General features: G+C 34.1%; 1 protein-coding gene and 1 long non-coding RNA gene across 17 annotated transcripts in view; one reads left to right on the forward strand and one right to left on the reverse strand.

Moving 5' to 3' along the window:
• Positions 1-1,069: 1,069 nt before the first annotated feature.
• LOC100334619 (uncharacterized) overlaps positions 1,070-21,898 on the reverse strand; it is a 29,481-nt gene continuing 8,652 nt past the window's right edge. For 2 of the 16 annotated variants that reach the window (XR_012397733.1, XR_012397731.1), the window contains exons 2-13: positions 17,090-17,254; positions 15,322-15,642; positions 14,183-14,515; positions 12,946-13,056; positions 12,180-12,250; positions 9,875-9,907; positions 9,469-9,498; positions 6,824-6,844; positions 6,036-6,059; positions 5,724-5,747; positions 4,066-4,190; positions 1,070-2,537 (exon numbers count right to left, since the gene is read on the reverse strand). Coding sequence is in view for 4 of the 16 variants with exons in the window: in XM_073937241.1 (XP_073793342.1) it covers positions 4,108-4,190; positions 5,724-5,747; positions 6,036-6,059; positions 6,824-6,844; positions 9,469-9,498; positions 9,875-9,907; positions 10,915-10,938; positions 11,307-11,318; positions 11,865-11,894; positions 12,221-12,250; positions 12,946-13,056; positions 14,183-14,515; positions 15,322-15,642 (1,076 nt within the window). In the remaining 12 variants the exon portion in view is untranslated. Of the gene's footprint in view, positions 2,538-4,065; positions 4,191-5,723; positions 5,748-6,035; positions 6,060-6,739; positions 8,420-9,468; positions 9,499-9,874; positions 9,908-10,914; positions 10,939-11,306; positions 11,319-11,864; positions 11,895-12,179; positions 12,251-12,945; positions 13,057-14,182; positions 14,516-15,321; positions 15,643-17,089; positions 17,255-21,898 lie in introns of those variants that run through there. The other 14 variants (XR_012397732.1, XR_012397727.1, XR_012397735.1 and 11 more) reach the window with 11 other exon arrangements.
• LOC141380167 (uncharacterized) lies at positions 19,589-20,181 on the forward strand. The gene is made up of 3 exons (XR_012397737.1): positions 19,589-19,664; positions 19,961-20,015; positions 20,118-20,181. It is a non-coding gene; the product is annotated as an uncharacterized lncRNA (long non-coding RNA).

Raw genomic sequence — 21,898 nt, forward strand, 5'->3', positions numbered from 1 at the left:
TACAGACTTTGAGCATTATCAGCAAAAGAAGCCAAAAAAATAATCTAATAATCTCGTCACAATTCCACACATTAAAGGTCTCAGTAGACTGTGAGGTAAGTAAACACTCCGTTTTTGTGATCAAGATGTCAAATGTATAAGTTAAGAGTCAGACAAAGATCAGAGCATTTTTGACAATAGCCAAATTGTTTTGAAAAGCCGACTATATATATATATGTATATTATTGTGCATTCCAAGTGATGATGCACTACGGCAGAGCTAAGTCTAATCCGTCAGGTCATAGCAAACAGATTTATTTTGAAGTAAATCATATAAAATTTTAATTTCATTGCATTATGATGTCAATAATGTGTAGTCCGATAAATTAAAAGCATTAGCAAACAAAAATGAAAATGTAAACATCAAGGATTTTTGTACAAAACCTCTTTTGGTAAATCAAAATGCCTCAAAATAACATTTAAACTTGGACCACATTAATCAATTTTGACTTTATGAATACACAAATTAATGATTTTTAAAAAATATTTGTCATTTAGTTTTTTTGACAAAGTTTTGTCATTGGTGTTACTTCTGTAGGCCAACTTGGCTGTGGGAACAAGTGGTTGTGATGACTGAAATTTTACATGAGTAATTAAACCACAATTATTGCCACATTGATGACTCAAAAACTAGTGTTATATTTCAAATAATATAGTTTCATTTTAAAATATTAAAGAAATTAAATACTTAGAGCTTAATGCAATCAAAGTAAATGATGACATGTTTCCTTTTAGGGTGAACTTTTCTTTTAAAGTTTATTTAACTTGATGAATAAGTGATGTTTGAAATATTATCTTAAATACTATTTCAACAGGCAACACATCTGTCTAGACATTCTAGTAAAAAAAAAGTTGTTGAAATTATTGAACTATTTCGAATTGGTTTAATTATGGGCTATTTAATAAATGAAAATAGGGGAACTGGCCACAAATGCATTGAGTATGCTGTCTTTTTTTCTTGAGTTGTCAATACAGACAATAGATTTTTTTGTAATAATTATGCATATTTCAATAAATAAAATACACACCATCCATCTTCTTTAACATTTATTTAAAAAACATTTTAAACATTCAGCAATAACAACAAAATAATCTTTGGAGACGGTGGGGTGCTTTTTTGTAGTGTACTAGAGTAGTGCTTTATTGCAGATTACTAGAGTAGTGCTTTAATGTGGGAACACGGGTAAAAATTATTAAAAAACAAAACAAAACAGATAATCTATAAAACCATAAAAAGGCCTAGCTATTTATGCATTTACAGATAGTGATATACAGCAACAGCACACATATAAAGGATTCTGCTCTTGAAACCTGCATTTAAATGTTATAGAATGAACAATTATACTCACAGGCTGTAGTAGACGTTACAAGGTGGAGTCAATCAATCCCACAACACACACTTAACAGCTAGAAAATGTCAAAAATACACAGAGTTTGCGCGCCAAAATGTATTTCTGCGTCTCACCACAAGATGGCGGCCATTCAGTGGAATACTGTCAGTAAAACTTTCAAAATAAAAGATTTAATGAAAGTAAGGTTTGCAAACATGACAGAAAAAAAATGTTTCATAACTAATAGACAGCTTGCTAAGTTTGATAACACAAACAAACCATATTGTTTAGTTATTGAACACTTAGTGAGCTGTCTATAATAACAAAAAGTATGATTTCTGTCATGTATACAAATGTTACTTAAATTAAATAATATTTTGAAACGTCCACTTTGCTTTTTTAGCTTCTGTATGTCAGCCTGGCCATTGCTCAAGAGTTAAGCACATACACAATATGTAATCATATGTAATGTATACATGTCTTATCAATATTTGTTGACAAAAAAAATCTAAGCTGCAGAGAAGCTGGATAGATAATAAAATTAGTATTCGACTGTATTCTCTTTAGTCATAATCTGAATAGTGTTTCTGGTCTTTGACTCTCATATCTAGCCATTCTCTGGCCAAAAATGGGGGGACATTTGGGGAACATAAGTTTTTAATCCAAATAATGCAAGTGTTAGTGTACCATAACCAGACCACTTTAAAACCGAAGTGAACACAAAAGTAAATAAGTTCTTAGCAATAAATAAATAGGAAAAATGTAAAGTTTCTTAGTGTTTTTCCTAAATGAGGTGAAAAAAATCTATATGTAGTTTTTCTCGTGTATGATTGTAGTGTAAGGATCTTATCTCATTTTACTTTAATGCTATAATTTTTCTGTCTGAAAATATTCAGCTAAATAATAAATTGAGTACTTTTTTCACATGCCTGACCTCATCTCAAGATCACTCAATTTCACCAGAAATATTCTGGAAACACAGAAAGCAGGCACATATTGTATGTTTAGGTATAGCTGGAGCTCTGTTGTTGAAGATGTCACTGATGGATGTGTCCAGTTAAAGTGGACTCTTGCCCTCTTTCTCACGCTCTTTATCCAGCTCAGTTCAACAGTTACATCTCTGTAGTTGTTGATTCAGTCATTTGCTTTGTGGAGTCCTGAGAAGTGCTATGAGTGAAAGAAATCAAAACCATTGTTGACTTATTATCAAAATACTGTTAAATATACTGTTATAATACTCCACTATATTGTTGTTAATAGTAAAATATGTAAATACTAAAATGTAAAACATGTAAATATATCTAGTTTAGAGATGCATTTGTTTGGCTCAGCTGATAAATGATATAAAAACGATTTTGATTAGTCATTTTGTGATATTATCAGTACATTGTGCGAATAAATAACATTTATAACCTTAAGTTAGATTAAGTTTGATCAATTTAAGTAAATAAATCAAAAGTACACCTAATCAAATTGTGACATGGATTTGTCTGTGAACATCTAATATCTTTGAATGAAACTCGCAGTGTCTTCAGGAACTACCCATGAAGATAAAAGCCTTTGGTTTAATATGAGAAAAGCATTAAGCTTTTGTAGGTGTTTTATTAATTTTCTACAGCATCTGTATTATAATTTTATCCAAAACGGAGTTCAGATAAACTAAATTGAAAAATAGAAATAAAGGACTCACGTGATGCGTTGGAGATGTGGTATAGAAGAAGGTACATTTTTGCATTCTACATGGCTGTGTCCTAAAGTAAAAGTGTTTTGGATCCATTGAATCCATATTCCATTGAATCCAGAGATCTGTTTATTGGGCAATTATACAAGTTCTAACCTCCAGCATAATCATGCTATTAAGCTTGCTAATTAATCATGCTATTAAGCTAAGACAAACAAGATATTGGATGCAACTATGATCTGCTGGAAGAGTTGTTTTAATGGAAGTTCACACCACATGCTGAATGGCAGAAAAAAAAGCTCAGCATTTCAGGTGCAGGTGTCTGCGGTTTGCACTGACTCGGTAGGTGCAAAGAGTGTCAAACAGTCGTGTGTGCGTGTGTGTGTGTGTGTGGACTATCCTGTCGCAAAACGCAGCGAAAAGCCCTACATGACGGTAATAGTTCGATTAAGGTGTTTACATGTCTGTAATGCCATTTAATAATGCGACTAAAATCGGCATACTCCACACGTCTTAATTCGATTTCTCTTTAGTTCGATTATGACATTAATCTGTATAAATTAATCAAAAATCGCTGTTTACAATCGGAGTATTATCTTAATCGCATTAAAATCGAATTATTGACGTAACGTAAACGTAAACCTAGTCAATGACAAATGACAGGCACACATCTCAAACATAATAATAATTAACTTCAGAATTATGAATAGTTGTATTTTGATGTCATCAATTTTTTGTGAATTAAAAATCAGGGCAAATTTAAAGTCTGTTCAGGTCCACCATTCCAAGTGTATACAAAGTTTAGCATTTTAACCAACACAGAGGCCTATTATTATTATCATTATTATTGTTTTATCATATGTTTGAGAATAACAATAATAATAGCCTCCTCATATTAACCTTTATTTTACATTTAAAGAATTGAGAGAAAATCGTGATTGTCAATTTAGCTAGAATCGTGCAGCCCTAGTCCCGTCTATATCAAAAATATTTAATTGAAAGACAACTGTTTACCTTGTACAACTCTTTCCACTTTTTTCATGTTCTTGTTGAACTTCAGTTGGGTTTTCTGACGAGCATCTTGTCAGTTTCTACACCATCTTCGTTCTGAGGGTTTGGACTGGCAGGTTCTACCATCTCTGATTTCATGACAGCAGCACACACACAACAGAAACAGAGAAACGCAAAAAGTTGCCATAAGATCAATTGTGTGATTTGTGAACACCAGAGTTCATTTTGGGAAAAATAAACACAGGCTAATCCCAACCGTAATTGAATATTTCACCACATTTATGTATATAGAAAAAGGATTAGACCTCCTGTGAAATGAATTGTTTTTTAAATATTTTCCAATCGCTGTTTAACAGAGTAAAGTAAGGTAGATTGTGTATTTTAGAGTAAAATAATGCACTTTCCTAAAATGCACTGAATTAAAGGACAACATTTTTAACTGCAAATACACAAAAATGGCCATTAAACATAAGCCAGGCTCATTGGAAACATGCGCCCAGGACTACCACAAATATGTACCCTGGACTACGTTTTCTTGCAGTTTTTGTTTTCACAAATCCACTAGAGGGTGCCGAATACATTTTTGACAATAGCTGCGTCCCAAATCACATACTTATGCACTATTCTACGCCATTTTGTAGTATAAATAGTGCAAGTAGTGCGTTCACACTGAAAACTCTAAAAATAATAAGTGCACTTTAATTACCCGGATGATGCACTCATTCAGCCGCTAAAATTAAGTGTGTAATGATGGACACTTCACGCACTCAACGACCGCAGGTTTGCTGACATAGCGGAAGGGGCGGAGCTATCGGACGCACATGTTGAATAACTTTATTTATTTTAGATGGTGAAAGCAAAATTCTCGTACGAGAGTGATTATAGCGCCTCTCGATGGTGAATGCGGCAATACTCACGGTAGGTATTATTTGATAATTCGGTCGTTTATTTCACTGATTTGGCAACCGTCAAACGTCATCAGGGAAACGGTTTGAATTTCCACTTAGTAAAAAACCATTAGTGTGCCATTTGGGACGACACTACATACATATACTATCCTGTTGAGTGTGTAAGTGCATAAGTACATAGTGCATGAGTGCATAGTGTATAGTGTGCCATTTGGGACGCAGCTAATCTCAAATACATTACTGGGCACGTTTCTAGTAAATCCACCAGAGGACCCTGTGTATGTTACTGCAAATATCACCATCCTTCTTCAAAAGCAAACTAGAAGAGAACAGAAATCACAGCCGCGTGCTTCTACATTGACCCTTACGTGTCTTTTTTTTGGGTTTTGTTTTTCCAGTTTTCTGGAACAGTCCTTTATTGGACTCAAACCCTGGTCTGCTCCACTCTACCCCCCAAGTCTAGCATCATTCACAGTGAGCTGCTGAGCAAACCAGTCACACCAGAAATATGTTCCACACCGAGTCGGTAAGCAGTTAGCAGTACTGCCTGTAGTGCTTGTTTCACAAATCAGATGCAGTCGTATGTACAAGCGAGCACATATTTCTCAGTTCTCAAAAATGTACAGTCTCTTTTCCAAAAAGACTGTGTTGCTTAAATTCATTAATGTGGTCTTTGTAGAAATTTCTAGGTTTTAGGAAGGTAACACATTCATTTAAACTCTTCTGTATCAAAATAAAAGTTCTAATACTTACGTGACTCTGCCTCACAGACATTTACTTCATGTCGCAGCAGCATATAAACAGAAAAGAGAAGATTATCGGTGAATGAACAGATAAATATCCGAAACACTTTTTCTAACAAGCTCTTCATCATCTGCTTTATGAATACTTTATTAAAAATCTATAACAATTTCAGTAATGAGTGTGAACAGTAATTGCAGTGGTGGTTAATGTAAAGCATGTGTTAATATTAGTTCAGTAATTTTTCACTGTGAATGAACATATCAAACACTTAAAGTCCACTTGAAAAAAATTAAAATCTCATGAGTATTAGTTAACACTTACATGACTGTCGCTCACCAGCACTTGCTTTTCATAGAAATAAAGAAATAAAAAAGCCTTAATGTAGTTATTGAAAATGGACAGTTTGACAGATTCAAGTATCAGTAAATGAATAGCATGCAAATCAATTCTGCACAGTCGAACACTTGAATAATTATTGCCCCAATTCAAACACAGAAAAGTTATTTAACCCTTCATATAATGTTGTGCAATATGGACCTAAAATATCACCATGTTTTCTGGTATTTATTGTGAAATCATTCATTCTGATGATTATTTATATAATTGCACAGAGAAAGACAAAACATTTTAACTGTCCACTGATTTCCAAAGTGGTTTGCTTTGCAAGTCAAGCAAAAGCAACACGCTTTCATGTTTTTTAGCACATTTAATAGCTGATGAATGCATAATCGCATGACATAATTGATGTTTACATACAGATTACGCTGACTCATTTAAATAAATAAAACAATGTTATAAAATATGTTCAACTAGACTACATTTTTTTCAGATCCTTCATTGCTTGATTATCATGCAAATTTTTTTTGTCAGTTCATGAAACCTTTTGCACGTTTTGGGTGATAAGTGTTTCTGAAATGTGGTTTAATTACACACAAAATCAATCACACAATGTTATGGATATTGTATTATCAATAAATTTGGTTCTCGTTTATTGATGTGTTGTAGAACAAAAAAAGATTTCATACCCATGACATTTCTAGAATGAAGTGTGTCGTTGCACATTGAAGCTCAACACATTTGAACATTGCCGTGTCAGAGGTGGTACTTACAACTGTTCTTTAAGACTTTGCCTTCATTGGACAGCAGCACATAGAAATAGAGGAAACATAAGATTATGATTAGATTTGCAAATTAGCATCCTTATCTGACAAACAAATACTGATCAGCAAACACGTTTAAAGCATTACAGTTTGGTCACATATGCATGAGAGTCAGTGAGATTTTTCTTAAGTTTTTCTTTTCATTTTGAGGTGAGTTTTATTTGAGACCTGCATTTAAAACAACTGTGAGAGAGACTGAAAATGATTCTGTTGCTGATCACTTTACTATCAACAAACCCTTTGGATTTGACTGCCAATAATATGATTTACATAGTTCGCTTTAGGTGGTACCGCAATTACTTGCTAGAAAGCTGTTATTTTTCAATACCAGAAATGACCTCCGACATTTTGCCTGAGGCAGTAATATTATGATATTGTTAGCTACTAGCAGTAAAGGCATATGCATAGAAAAACTATATGCTTTGACTGCTAGTAGCTGCTAACTTGCCACAATTTCAGCTACAAATATTCTTTAACTTTCTACTCTGGGGGTAAAGTCATCAGTTTTGAACCAACAAAAATTCATTACTTCTTTTATCAGTTTTCAATTTACATGACCTGCTTTAGATAAAAGAAGCAACTGCACATACAACAGCACAAACACAAATACTGCTCTGAATCACATAGTCCAGATCTAAATAACATCTCAAAAGCCAGCAGGACAACAGTTTTAAAACACTGGTGCAAAATCTCTTAAGCATTTAGGGGACTTTGAGTAGTGATGGGAAGTTCGGATCATTTTACTGACTCGGATCTTTGAGTCTCGTTCATCAAGATGAACAAATCTTTGAGTCATTTCGTTCATTTGGTTCAATTTGCCAAAATATTATTAAAATGTTACGAATTGCTTCCAAACACATCTACAACTAACCCAAAAGGTTGACTGCACGACAAATATGTCATAACTAGAATACTATAAGAAGGATAAATAATAATACAATGTTTACCTGCTCTTTTGTCTATGAAGGCATGTTGTCTCTTTGCTCAGCTCACCTCTTTAAATGTCAGGGGTTCATTCACGTTACACTGACAGTCACATATAATCTTAATCAATGCACAGTCTGAGCCGATACGAGCCTTGATCGTTCGTTGTTTATGTGACAGAATGACTCAAACCCGAGGAGTCGAGAGATGAGCGGTTCAATTCTTTTTCCGGCTCTAAACGCGTATGATTGGCCCGTGATGAACGAGTAGTGACTCAGACCCGATAGAGGACTTGAGACGTGAGCGGTTCAATTCTTTTTCCGGCTCTAAACGCATATGATCTGAAGACTTGAAATGATGAAGACTTGAAATTAACGATACTACCTGCACAAATGTGCACACGCGCGGATGAACAAATCACTCCCTGAGAGGACTCGTAGTTCCCGAGTCATATTGAAGATTCGTTCAAAATGAATCAATCATGAACGACCCATCACTAATTTTGAGAGCTTCTATAGCAGAATACACCATAAACCATAGATCAAGAGTTCACACTTAGCTGATGATTGATTATAAAGCTTGTTTGGCATGCTGTCCCGGTAGAGAGCCCTGGGCTCCCTCCTGTTAGCAGGGCGAGAGAGGAGTTTGAGCTCAGGTAGATCTTGATATACTCCCCCAACTTATTTCTGGTTAATGACAGATGGCTGAGGGATGGCTAAGAAGAGATATATGAATTGCTAAGAGCTTTACTATGATGCCAATTTGGTTTCTTCAATTTTCTTAGATTGCAAGATTTTTGGACTGTGGGAGGAAACCGGATTACCCGGGAAAAACCTATGCGAAAACGGAGAGAATGAGCAAACTCCACACAGAAATGTAGGGACTTTACCCAGAGACATTCTTGCTATGAGGCAACAGTGCTAATCCCTGGGCTGCCATGTTGCGTATCTAGAAAGGAGGGCGAGTAGGGGTGGGTGGGGGAAATTCTTTAAGATGGAGCTATTGAAATAATAGAACTTATTTAAAGTGAGTTAGGGATCATCTGATTGGTGAATCAGTTGTGAGCTGATGCAGGACCAGCTGTGATCAATCATAAGCACGTGATTCTCTCCAAATTAGTTTATAAATAAACTTTACTTATATTAATGCAGCTCATGACTAGGCAGTCAAACACTAATTATTATAAACTATTAAATCAGTCACAAGCAGAACCTGTGTTAAGAAATGTTGATACACAACATTTTAATTGAATACATTTCTGTACTGTAGCAGAATGAAGTCATTTTGTCATTTTTTGCTGTATTAGTTGTAATACGTTCAATGTTCATGTTGATGTACTTTCAATAGAAAAAGAATATTGATTTGGGGGCGGGGCTTACTTTCAACACATTATTCTCTCATAGCAAACTAGCTGAAAGGGGCCGTGGCTAAAAATATTGTAGCTGAAGCGTCAGTGACATCCTCAAAGAAGAGACGCTACTCCAAACACAGAAGCAAAAGCTCAGATTTTTACTGAAGATTAAAGAAGCAAACCTTTTTTTAGTTGATTAACTTAATTAATTGGCCATCTAAACAATAAAAATGTGCACCAGCAAAATAAACATTGTAATTTTAGATTTCACACACAATTAAATAAATTTTAGTGTTTCCGTATCAGCTGTAATACTTACAGATTTGCTCTAGTTCTTCAGAGATCTTTGCTTCAGGTTACAACAGCATATAAACACAGAAAAGAAGAGATTATCAGTGAATGGACATCAGAAACACTGATCCTTCATGAGCTTCAGTAATGCTGTGTGTGACCAAATTTTAAAGATGCTTTGTGTTAATCATGACATTACTGTTGATTTATTTTGTTTGAACAATATTTTAATAATTAAACAATATGGTACACATACAGCTGACTGAGATTCAGACCCTATACATTAATATCATGCATCTTCGTACTGGACAATGATTACCAAGTCAAACACACACACACACAAAAAAAAACATAATTTATAAATGCTAACAATGAAAAAACATTTTACATATCTATTGACCTAGTAAAACATGTTATTTTTCTTTATTACTTACAGAGTTCTTGTTTAGTTCTTGTTATCTGGTCATCTGTAACAGTAGCACAGAGAATTAAAGAATTTAAAAGATTATTAGTGAATTAACAAATCAGAAATGCTATGAAAGCGTGATTCTTACTGTGATTTTTGCATAATAGGTTTTAAGAGCACTTCTATAAAAGGTTTAAACAGTTGTGTGGCAACAGTGTGTGAATATAGCCATGCTCTGAAGGTAAAAGAAAAAGAAAAAAAAAAAATATGTATATATATATATATATATATATATATATATATATATATATATATATATATATATATATATATATATATATATATATATATATATACACACACACACACACATTATCATACTTGATTAAAACTTTGATTGACATTCTCCCTTTGTACGCGTCATCAGAGGGGGAAAGCTCCACCCATTAGTAACAATCTCTCCCTGATTAGCTTAAACAGCCCTGAGTGAAAAGCAGCCGTCCGAGTTTTTACTTGCTTAAGATAATGTCAGCAACTAAGAGGATTATAAATATGGAGTTTTAGAAAGCTAAAACAAACACTGGAGTCTCCATAAACTGCATTCTTCCTAGTCCCTTTTGATACTTTCAGTTTTTCACACAGATAATGTTAGTCCTGTTTTGAATCTGTCACTTTAATAACGCATGGGCATTGAACAGAGCACAATCTCATTTGAATTTAAAGCGATAGTCACCAAAACGACACAATTTGGATCAAGGCCTGAAAAGGGCAGTTTTAAAGAGTTATCCAAAATTATTTGTGAGGAATTTTAAAATCAAAACTTTACATACATACTACAGAGACATCCTTTAAGAATTACCTAATTTAACCATAAAGATGATTTAAAGTAATGTTTTTACAATTAAAATACTCAAAAAAATATCAGTTGGCTACAAAATCCTGGTCGGACTGAGAAACTGAAGAAATACAGCATTTTACTTACAATACAATAAAAAATCTAATTAACAGAATTAGTTCATAAACTATAGTTGAACAATAAAAAAACTATACTGTATTAGCTGTACTTACGCCTTTCGCTTTCACTGACAACCTCTTCATGTCACAGCAGCACATACAAACATAGAAAACACATTATAAGTGAGTTTTCAGAAACACTGAAAAGAAACTGTGATTATTCAGAACTCAGGAGTTCTCTTCTGTTGAGCCATTTAATTTACATTAAGGACTATTCCACAAAAAAAAAATATATATATATATAAAAGCAAAACAAATGCATATAAAATGTGTCAAATGATAGTTACTATTAACCAAAGTAACTGTACTGTAAATTGTGACAAAGCTTATTTCAAATTGTAGTAACATATCTTACAGTGCATATGTATGTAAATGTATGTATCATTACTGTGACAGCTCTATTTTCAAATAAAAAAGCTATTTCCTGTTTCAACTGCAATACTTACCTGGTTGATTTGCTTCATGTCACAGCAGCACATAGAAACAGAGAAATTTTATTTATAAATATTAAAAACTAAATATAAAACATTTAATTACAATAATTGTCACACAGGGCGACGCAGTGGTGCAGTGGGTAGCACGTTCGCCTCACAGCAAGAAGGCCGCTGGGTCGCTGGTTCGATCCTCGGCTCAGTTAGCGTTTCTGTGTGGAGTTTGCATGTTCTCCCTGCGTTTGCGTGGGTTTTCTCCGGGTACTCCGGTTTCCCCCACAGCCCAAAGACATGCGGTAAAGGTGAATTGGGTAGGCTAAATTGTCCGTAGATTAGTGTGTGTGTGTATGTGTGGATGTTTCCCAGAGATGGGTTGCGGCTGGAAGGGCATCCGCTGCGTAAAAACTGGCTGGATAAATTGGCGGTTCATTACGCTGTGGCGACCCCAGATTAATAAAGCGACTAAGCCGACAAGAATGAATGAATGAATGAATAATTATCACACAGTAAAGCTAATTTTCTATATTAGCCTATTGCATATATATTATATTACATAAGTATTATAATACTTACCCAGTTGCTGTAGTCGTGCAGAGATCTTTGCTTCATGTCACAGCAGAATATAGAAATGGGAGATTATCAGTAGATGAACAGATGAACATGACAGAACTGTGTGACTCATTCATAAGTACATACAAATGTGTGTGTGAAATCTGCATGCAAACATTTTCACAACCAAATCAAGATTAAAGCTTATGTACAGCAGAAAGTACAGATTCCCATATGCAATAAGAAGTCCACTGCACATGATTGTGTTATGTATACAATACATGCAGGCTATATTTTTGACCATAAGTCAGTATGATTTTAACTCTGTAGCACACTAACGCCATTTGTTTAGTTCTTTCTGGAACAGAAGCAATACTTACACAGTTGCTTTATGTGCTCTGAAGTGTCATCTATGCGTCACAGAGAAAAAAGGAAAGAGTGAATTATCAGTGAATGAACTGATTCTTTACGAGCTTCTAATAAACACTTCTTCATCTGCACAACTTTATTAATGATCTGTAATAACTGCAGTAATATATGTGTCTATAAATTATTTAAATGTTGTTATTGTTGACCTGTTATTAGTTAAGGGATAAAGTAAGATAAAATAGTATACCATAAAGTATTTTGAACAAACAGTTTAAAATAGTGAGATTTGCCTAAATATAAAAAGATTTAAGATAAATTTAAAGCATCCTTGATTACTAAAACTATTAATTTATTTATTTTGCAATAAATAAATATGCTTCTAGTTCATATAATTAAAAAGCTATTCTATTTTACATTTCTAATAACAATTATTGCCTGCAAAAAATGTACACAGATAAAAAATATATAAATACCCAATTGCTTTTTAAGACTAATAATAAATCAAAACAACAACAACATTAATAATAATATAAAAACAACACAAATATTCCTGTTACACTGTTAAAATGGTTATTTCTTAAAAACATTTACATTTTTGAAATGATTAAAATTAGAGGAACTTTTAAAGTTGTGATAAAAAGTTTAAATAATGACACTAAAGATCATAATATACATTTTCACATGACTATTATACAGTAAAGCTTTATTCTGTTATGGTGTCAGCGGTAATACTTACGATTTTTTGTTAATTTGTAGCAGTAGTACAATACAGCAGCAGCAGTAGTAATTCCCAGCAGTAGAACAGTAAGAACAATCCCTGTTATTCCACCTGGAGACAACCCTGAAGCTGAAATAAGAAAGACAGTCATTACGATCAGCAGATGCAGCACACGCGCTTGATAAATGTATTGGTCCATTACTCTTCTGTCTTTTGAAGCACAGCGCATGTGAGTGCAGCATTTTTTTAAATGCCATTTCAAGTTAAAACTTACCTTTCACACACAGCTCATCACTGTCAGTTCCACAGCAGTGGACCAATCGGAAGAGCTTTGAGGCGGAGCAACTGATGCAAATTTCAGTTTGCAAGCGCTCTGTAATTGTGGCTGAACACGCTTGTGCTTTATACTGCACTATTTTCAAAGTTGCTACTAATAAAACATTCCAGTTTTATTATTATTATTATTATTTTATATCTAAACCATTGCCTCTTTTAGAAGCAAAGACACATTCTGTGTGAATGAGCCCTAACACTATAAACATCAGCACTATATAACCTGATAAAGATCTGATACTGTAATGATGAACACAATTAATAACAAAGTCAACTAATTAAGTCAACTAACATCATGAACACTAGAGCTGCGTCCCAAATCGCATACTTATGCACTATTCTACGCCATTTTGTAGTATAAATAGTGTAAGTAGTGCGTTCACACTGAAAACTCTAAAAATGATAAGTGCACTTTAATTACCCGGATGATGCACTCATTCAGCCGCTAAAATGAAGTGTGTAATGATGGACACTTCACGCACTCAACGACCGCAGGTTTGCTTACGTAGCGGAAGGGGCGGAGCTATCGGACGCACATGTTGAATAACTTTATTTAATTTGGATGGTGAAAGCAAAATTCTTTTACGAGAGTGATTATAGCGCCTCCCGATAGTGATTGCGGCAATACTCACGATAGGTATTATTTGATTATTCGGCCGTTTACTTCAATGATTTGGCAACCGTCAAACGTCATCTGGGAAACGGTTTGAATTTCCGCTTAGTTAAAAAACATTAGTGTGCCATTTGGGACGCCACTACATACATATACTACCCTGTTGAGTGTGTAAGTGCATAAGTACATAGTGCATGAGTGCATAGTGTATAGTGTGCCATTTGGGACGCAGCTTATCTGAGTATTAAATTATTAGTGTACAACAAATGTAAGCAAATCTTTTTGACTGCAAATATATATAAAACTCACCAGAGACCGCAACACTGAATCGTGTCAGTAGGGTCTTCCTTTCACCAACAATCTTCAGTTTAAATTCTCCAGCGTCTTCAGTTCTGATGTTCTTGGTGGTCAGAGATCCATTCTTCCTCTCCATCTGCAGTCTGTCTCTGAATCTCCCATCAGGACCACCATAGTACAATATCTGACCGTCTTCTACATCCCATTTAGCTATGAGATGCCCCTCAGCTCCAAACCTCCACAGGATGAGATCTTGTTTCTGGAGTTCAACATCAGTTTGTAAAGTCACAGTTGCTCCCTCTGTAGCTGCTACTGACTTTACTTCATCAGACGTCATTTGAGAATCTGCAACAGTAATTGCACATGCTGAAAATAAACACACAGTTGCTCTTTCCAGCTTATACTGTATGAAGTACATTCACAATAAGAAAGTTTGTTTATGGAAAAACTATTAAAGAAACCCTTGCACTTAATATATGAAGTTACGTTGGTAACTTGAATTCATAGATAAATTGAATAAACTAAATTGGCCTCAGTGTGCGAGTGTGTGTGTGACTGGGAGTGTATCAGTGGTTTATCCCAGTACTGGGTTGTGGCTGGAAGGACATTCGCTGCGTTAAACATAAGCTGGTGGTCTGTTCAGCTGTGGAGACCCCTGATAAATAAGGGACTAAGCCGAAGGAAAAGAATGAAAGAATGAATGAATGAATGGGTGAGGCAGTGGCGCAGTAGGTAGTGCTGTTCAAGAAGCAAGAAGGTCGCTGCAAGAAGGTTGCTGGGTTGCTGGTTCGAACCTTGGCTCAGTTAGCGTTTCTGTGTGGAGTTTGCATGTTCTCCCTGCCTTCACGTGGGTTTCCTCCGGGTGCTCCCGTTTCCCCCACAGTCCAAAGACATGCTGTACAGATGAATTGGGTGGGTAGTGTATGAGTGTGTGTGTGGATGTTTCCCAGAGATGGGTTGTGGCTGTTAGGGCATCCGCTGCGTAAAAACTTGCTGGATAAGTTGGCGGTTCATTCCGCTGTGGCGACCCCGGATTAATAAAGGGACTAAGCCGACAAGAAAATGAATGAATGAATGAAATTCTGCTTAATTTGTATTTCAAAGAAAAAAAAGATGATCCAAGATTAGAATATTGAAATCAAAGTTCTCACCTTTCACAATAACTCTGAAGGTCTGTGACTTTGTCCCTGCACTGCTGATACTCTCTACTTCGTATTCACCGTAGTGTCTGTGTCTGATGCTCCAGATTGTGCAAAATCCATTTTGATCCACGGTTAGTGTGTCACCAAACATGACAAGCTTATCATCAGTATATTCAACTCCACCAGTTTCTTTATTGACTGATGCTATACGGGTTCTATTAACTTTCCAGTCAATTAAACCATTTTTCTGCACTTCAATAAAGTTTGTCTTTAGAGTTAAAGAATCTCCCTCAAACACGTTCATTTCCATGGCCTCAACACCGAAAATACCTGCCAAACAAACAGAAAATAAAGGTCATTTTAGCAAATGAAGAAATACAACAAACACTTCGCATTAAGTGCTTGAATTAAAATATTTAAAAACATGTCTGTAAAAACATATAGACCAACAAATGTTTACAGTTTTTACAATCATTACTTTGTTGCAAATTTCAGAATCCTGACGTCACTTTCCCAAAACTCTAGACACAAAATTCAAAACCATTCACAAAATTGCACATTTTCGCAAATGACTGAATACAACACACAGAGATCAGAGATGCTTTGTTCACGTAACTAAAACCACTAATTTTTGTTTTGTTTTTTCACAATCTTTTGGTTACCAGCTTCAGAACCTTGATGTAACTTTTTTAACCCAACACAGGCTTTACATTGTTCAAAACATTGCATGTTCTTTCAATATTTTGACATACAGTCACTGGCCACTTTATAAGGTACACCTTTCTAGTACTAGGTTGGACCCTCTTTTGCCTTCAGAACTTCCTTAATCCTTCGTGGCACAGATTCAACAAGGTACTGGAAATATCCCTAAGAGATTTTGGTACATATTGACATGATAGCATCATGCAGTTGCTGCAGATTTGTCAGCTGCACATCCAAGACGTGAATTCCCCGTTCCATCACATCCCAAAGGTGCTCTATTGGATCGAGCTCTGGTGACTGTGGAGACCATTTGAGCACAATGAACTCATTGTCATGTTCAAGAAACCAGTCTGACATGATTTGCACTTTATGGCATGTTATCCTGCTGGAAGTAGCCATCAGAAGAGGGGTACACTGTGGCCATAAAGGAATGGACATGGTCAGCAACAATACTCAGGGAGGCTGTGGTGTTGACACGATGCTCAACTGGTACTAATGGGCCAAGAAAATATCCAAAGTGTGCCAAGCTAAAATCAAGACTCATCAGAGCAGGCAACGTTTTGTAGCCTGTTCTAAGCTGACAGGAGTGGCACCCGGTGTGGTCTTCTGCTGTTGTAGCCCAGCTGCCTTACGGTTCAACATGTTGTGCGTTTAGAGATGCATTTTTGCATACCCTGGATGCAATGAGTGATTATTTGAGTAACTGTTGCCTTTCTATCAGCTCGAACTAGTCTGGCCATTCTCCTCTGACCTCTGGCATCAACAAGGCAATCACACCTACATTACTGCCACTCACTTAATATTTTCACTTTTTCGGACCATCTGAAGTATGGTTTGCTGTAGTATGTGAACCAACGATCCTGTAAATGCTAGGCTTCTCTAAAGAAATGAATGCAAAATGTGAAGTTTTAAACACTGGAAAGCCTTTGTTAAAAGTTGACTGTTTAGAGTTTTGTGTCTAGAGTTTTGAAAAAAAAAAGTATCATGGTTCTAAATCTGTTAACACAATAATTGAAAAAACTGTAACAGAATAGCAAAAGCATCTAACCAATAATAATAAACAAAAACTTGTTACTTGTTTATTCTAGACAACGTCTTAGTCCTGGGGTTCGTTCTTCGTACGTGGATTACTCAGTTAGCTGGATTCGGATATTGACGATTTGACACGATCCAGGATCGTTTCGTTCTTCAAAGCTGATCTGAGAGTTGTTGTCATAGCAACAGTTCTGCTAGCTCAAACCTGATCGGAAGCAGGTTCAATTTATATAAACAGGATTAGATCGGCTTAGTTCAAGCAAAGATTATAGAGAAAACATGTACCAAATTCTGATATTTTCTTACAGTAGTAGTTATATACATTTGGGAAAATAGTAAATATTTTTAACTATATATAAAGTTATTAATAAAATAAAGAAAGTTTTATATATATATATATATATATATATATATATATATATATATATATATATATATATATATATATATATATAAATATATATATATATATATATATATATATATATATATATATATATATATATATAYAYATATATATACATATATATATAAATATATATATATATATATATATATATATATATATATATATATATATATATATATATATATATATATATATATATATATATATATATATATATATATATATAAATAAAACTTATGCAATCTGCACCCTCGAAATGAAAGTACAAAGACTGCCACCTGGTGGTGCAAAGAGAAAACTTATTGATATTAACTTTTTAGATCGCTTTAGTACAATTTGTGTATGCTAATAATAATGCAGAATATGTGACTTTAAAAAAAAAAGAAATAATACATTAATGCAGTCATAAACATGTTTTGACAGTTAATATGCCAGTGATTATGCTTTATAAAAAAAATCTTTTCTAAATGTAGAACTAAATACATTGATATGCATTGAAATACATGACGAATACTGACACATGAAAGTGTAAAGCCGCTCACAACAAATGTGGAAGGTTATTGCGTGTCATTTAACAAACGGTTTACTGCTAATTTGATGTAATTTTGCTCACATGGATAATTGAATATAAATCAGATGATGTTGCCGTCAGCCAATCGTTGCATTGCTGATCATGATTTCGAGGATTGATAGATCTTCACAACACACGCATCGATCTCAGATCAGTTCATCCAAATATTCTATTCTGATTCGCGAACTTGTTTGAACAACCAACCCTTACAAAAATAGCCTACAGGAATCCTGCAGGATTTTCTTTTTTTTTTCTGCAGGAACCTGCTGGTATCCTGTAGCAATTATGAAATCCTGCAGGACAAATTGACAATATGTGCAGGCAATTCCTACAGGTTTTAGAATCATGCAGTACTTTTTGCAGGAATCCTGAAGGATTCATTTTTTTCCCTTCATAAAAGCTGCTGTCCTGCAGGAATTCAAAAATCCTGTAGGATACATTGACAATATGTGCAGGAATTTCCTACAGGTTTTTACAATGGATCCAAGCAAGTTACAAATCCTGCAGGATTTTATAATTATTATAATTATTATTAATTATTTGTAGTAATTGGAATGAAAGAAATTGTGTCACTTGTTTTTGGTAGCAATACAATATGAGTTCTAACAGATAAACATTACAACAAACAAACAAAAAATAAGAAAATAAATACATAAATAAAGTATACAAATAGATTATAGGCAATTATAAAAATCAACCATTACACTAAACCATTCAAATTATGCATTTATGCAAACAAGCAAGCTGTACACTTTTACGTTTCATTTCTATACTTTTTTTTTTCATTTATTAAAAATCTGTTTGGTTAGATGCAAAAAAAATTAAATAAAAATAAATAAATAAATAAAAAAAAACTGCAAGACCTGTCCTTGATGTAGATATGTGTTAAATGTATGTCTGTGCATTTTATGAGTTCAACAGAGTCTCTTCCTCTTTCTTTTAAAATGTTTGTTGCTGTTATCCTTTATTCTCTGTCTTTTTGACCTGAGCAACCTATTTTATTCTGTGTCCATTGCCTTTTTGTGGCAGCTGGAACTGGTGCCTCTTCATTTAAGTACAATTTTTACTCCATTTTTATTCTTTAAAAAGAAGCAGGTTAAGGTTATTGTTCAGGTGATTGGTAAACATAATGTGTTTTCTGCAATGTTAGAGTAAATTTAATTATTAAATTAATATAAACATTTGTTCAACATTTTAAATAAAATAAGATAAATGCTAAATTGAAATTAGATAATACATTGCTGCCAATAATGTATAGGTCTATTTTATACACATAATATATTTACAATATTTTAAGTTAATAATGACTACTACTAATATATGTGTGTGTATTAGTTGACAAAATGGACTAGACACATTAAAACAAACATTCTTATAAACAGATTTTTTCTTACAAAATAAATTATTTGTGGAATACGTGTGTTTTGATGAATCTGTGCTTTACAGATTTATACAGTCTTTCACGCTTAAAAAAGACACCCGTTTTCGCCACCTACTGGCGTAACAGTGTAGTTTAAATTATAAACTCCGGTAAAATGAATCATTCAGAGAAAAGATTCGATTCATTGAGATGCCTCGCTTCACGTCGCCGATTCGAATGCACGTCAGTCAACTGTCACCAACCGTCTTCTGAAGGTAAAACACTTTTCTTAAGTTATTTTATCGTTAAAGTGCTCTAATAACTGCTCTGTTTTAATGTTAAATTAGTAAATTGTTTTGTGAGACCAAAACAAATACTTGATTTTTAAAGTCGAGATCACATTAACAATACTAGTACATTGCTAACGTCTACTACCGCCCATCATATCAGAACTTAATTTAAAAAAATGACTATTTGAAATGATATTTTTATCATTGTTAACATAACCAGTGTTTTATTTAGTATTTTCACTGCTTATAATTGATGCTAATATAGTTTTTTGTTATCTCAGAAATCATTTATCGCTGCGGCCGGACAGCAAACTACTCTTTGGCAGGTACATTAAGGTAAAACTGTTGTCATGGATACAGTTAGCTGTAGCCATCAGAATTAATTGTGTGCATGTATGTGTGTGTCTTTATTTATGTCTATATATTTATCTATCTTAGAAAATGGGCAAAACATGAGTCCTAACGTTAGTGGAATGGAGGGAGGAACCATTGACCTATGACATTATTGTTTCTAAAAAGAACCTACTGAAAAAGACATTTGAACCTGGGGATGTTGTGGATGTTGCCTATGAGGATGAAAGTTCACCAGCCACAGTTCTAGACATTAAAGGTAAAAGGTACAGCAAACATCAAGAATTGTGATCATGTGTAGGCATTGGACAATAACCGGTTTCAAGGTTTATGTCTGTTTGGAAAAGTCACGGTTTTATAACCACCAATATTTTCTGCTATACCGTTTCCAAGGTATTTGTAAAGGTTTTTTATGTGTTGTAAAGAAATCTGTGTTTTTGAAACTAATGACGACAGCAGCAGTCAATGATTTATTTTAATTATTTAGCCTGACATGTTTGCCGTTCCAAAATATTTAAAATCTTTCCTAAAACATAATGTGTTTAAGTTGTTGTTTTTTACTCAGATGTTTAAAAATAACTTATTTTAGAGCAGTAATCACAATATTGTGATATTTTATCCAAGATTATCATACCTACAGAAACTTAAATCCTGCCCATGCTTTATTATGATTGAAGATAAGTATTTTCAACTTTACCTATTTCTCTTTAGAGAACAAAGAAACTCTCAGGAGGAGGATATTCAGAAGAGGGGAATTTACAGACGTAGTACAGAAGAAGTTTCCAAACGTACCAATAAAATTTATCAGAGCAGCAGTAAGGGAAAAAGTAAATGATGAGCACAAGTTACAAGGTAATCATTTGTGCATGCACGCACACACACACACACACACGCACACACTTGTATGGACCCTTTTCACATTTGCGTGTTTTTTAGCAGCAGAAATCATCATAGTTGGTAAACTCCGAGCGCAGTGAATGAGAGAGTATAAGTATAACGACTTTTTTTTTTTTTTTTTTTTTTTACAATTCTATTTGCTACAGAAAACAATGTCAAATTTACTGTCCTGTCCCCATAGACACTTCATTTGATACTCCTCGCATTGTTTTTTTTTAATTTGACATAAAGATTGTATTATACATAAATGAATGTAAATGTACATAAGTTTAAAAAATCTAAATATTAAAAACTTTAAGGTATTTAGGTTGCAGATGATCTTTAACAACACATCATAACAGTCTTGTGAAAAGGGTCCATTAGTTGTTTATGGGGATTCTTCATAGCTGTAATGGTTTTTATACTGTACAGACTGTATTCTGTATACTCTACCACTTACAGGACACTTTTTATTTATTTATTTATTTATTTTTAGGAAAATGGAGTAAACGCAGCCTGTTCATTGGATTCTGGTCTACTTTTTATTTTTATTTTTACAATTTTAATAAATAATTTGTGAAAATACATTGATTCATTGTGAAATTTCTCTAACTTCATATCTATCCTGCACAATAATCCTACAGGAACTGTATATTTTAATAGACCAGTAGGATTGTAATTCCTGCAGGAACAATCCCTGCATAAATTTCCTTCATAAATTTCTTTCTTAAAATTTCCTTCACAAAATTCCTGCAGGTATTTCTACAGGAAAATGAGCTGAAAATCCTGTAGGATACCTGTATGAAATTCCTGCAGGATTTCTGTAAGCTATTTTTGTAAGGGAAATTATAGCGAGAGATCAGTTATCAAGATTAAAAGATCCCGGATCTGCCAAATCAACTTAGATCATTTAAGCGCGGTACAAAGAACGGACCCCTGTTTGGTATTCCCTTTATGTTTAACACACCTGCCAGGAAGTTTCTACAATATCT

The sequence above is a fragment of the Danio rerio genome, chromosome 22 (genome assembly GCF_049306965.1).
Source record: "Danio rerio strain Tuebingen ecotype United States chromosome 22, GRCz12tu, whole genome shotgun sequence".
Taxonomy (NCBI): Eukaryota; Metazoa; Chordata; class Actinopteri; order Cypriniformes; family Danionidae; genus Danio; species Danio rerio.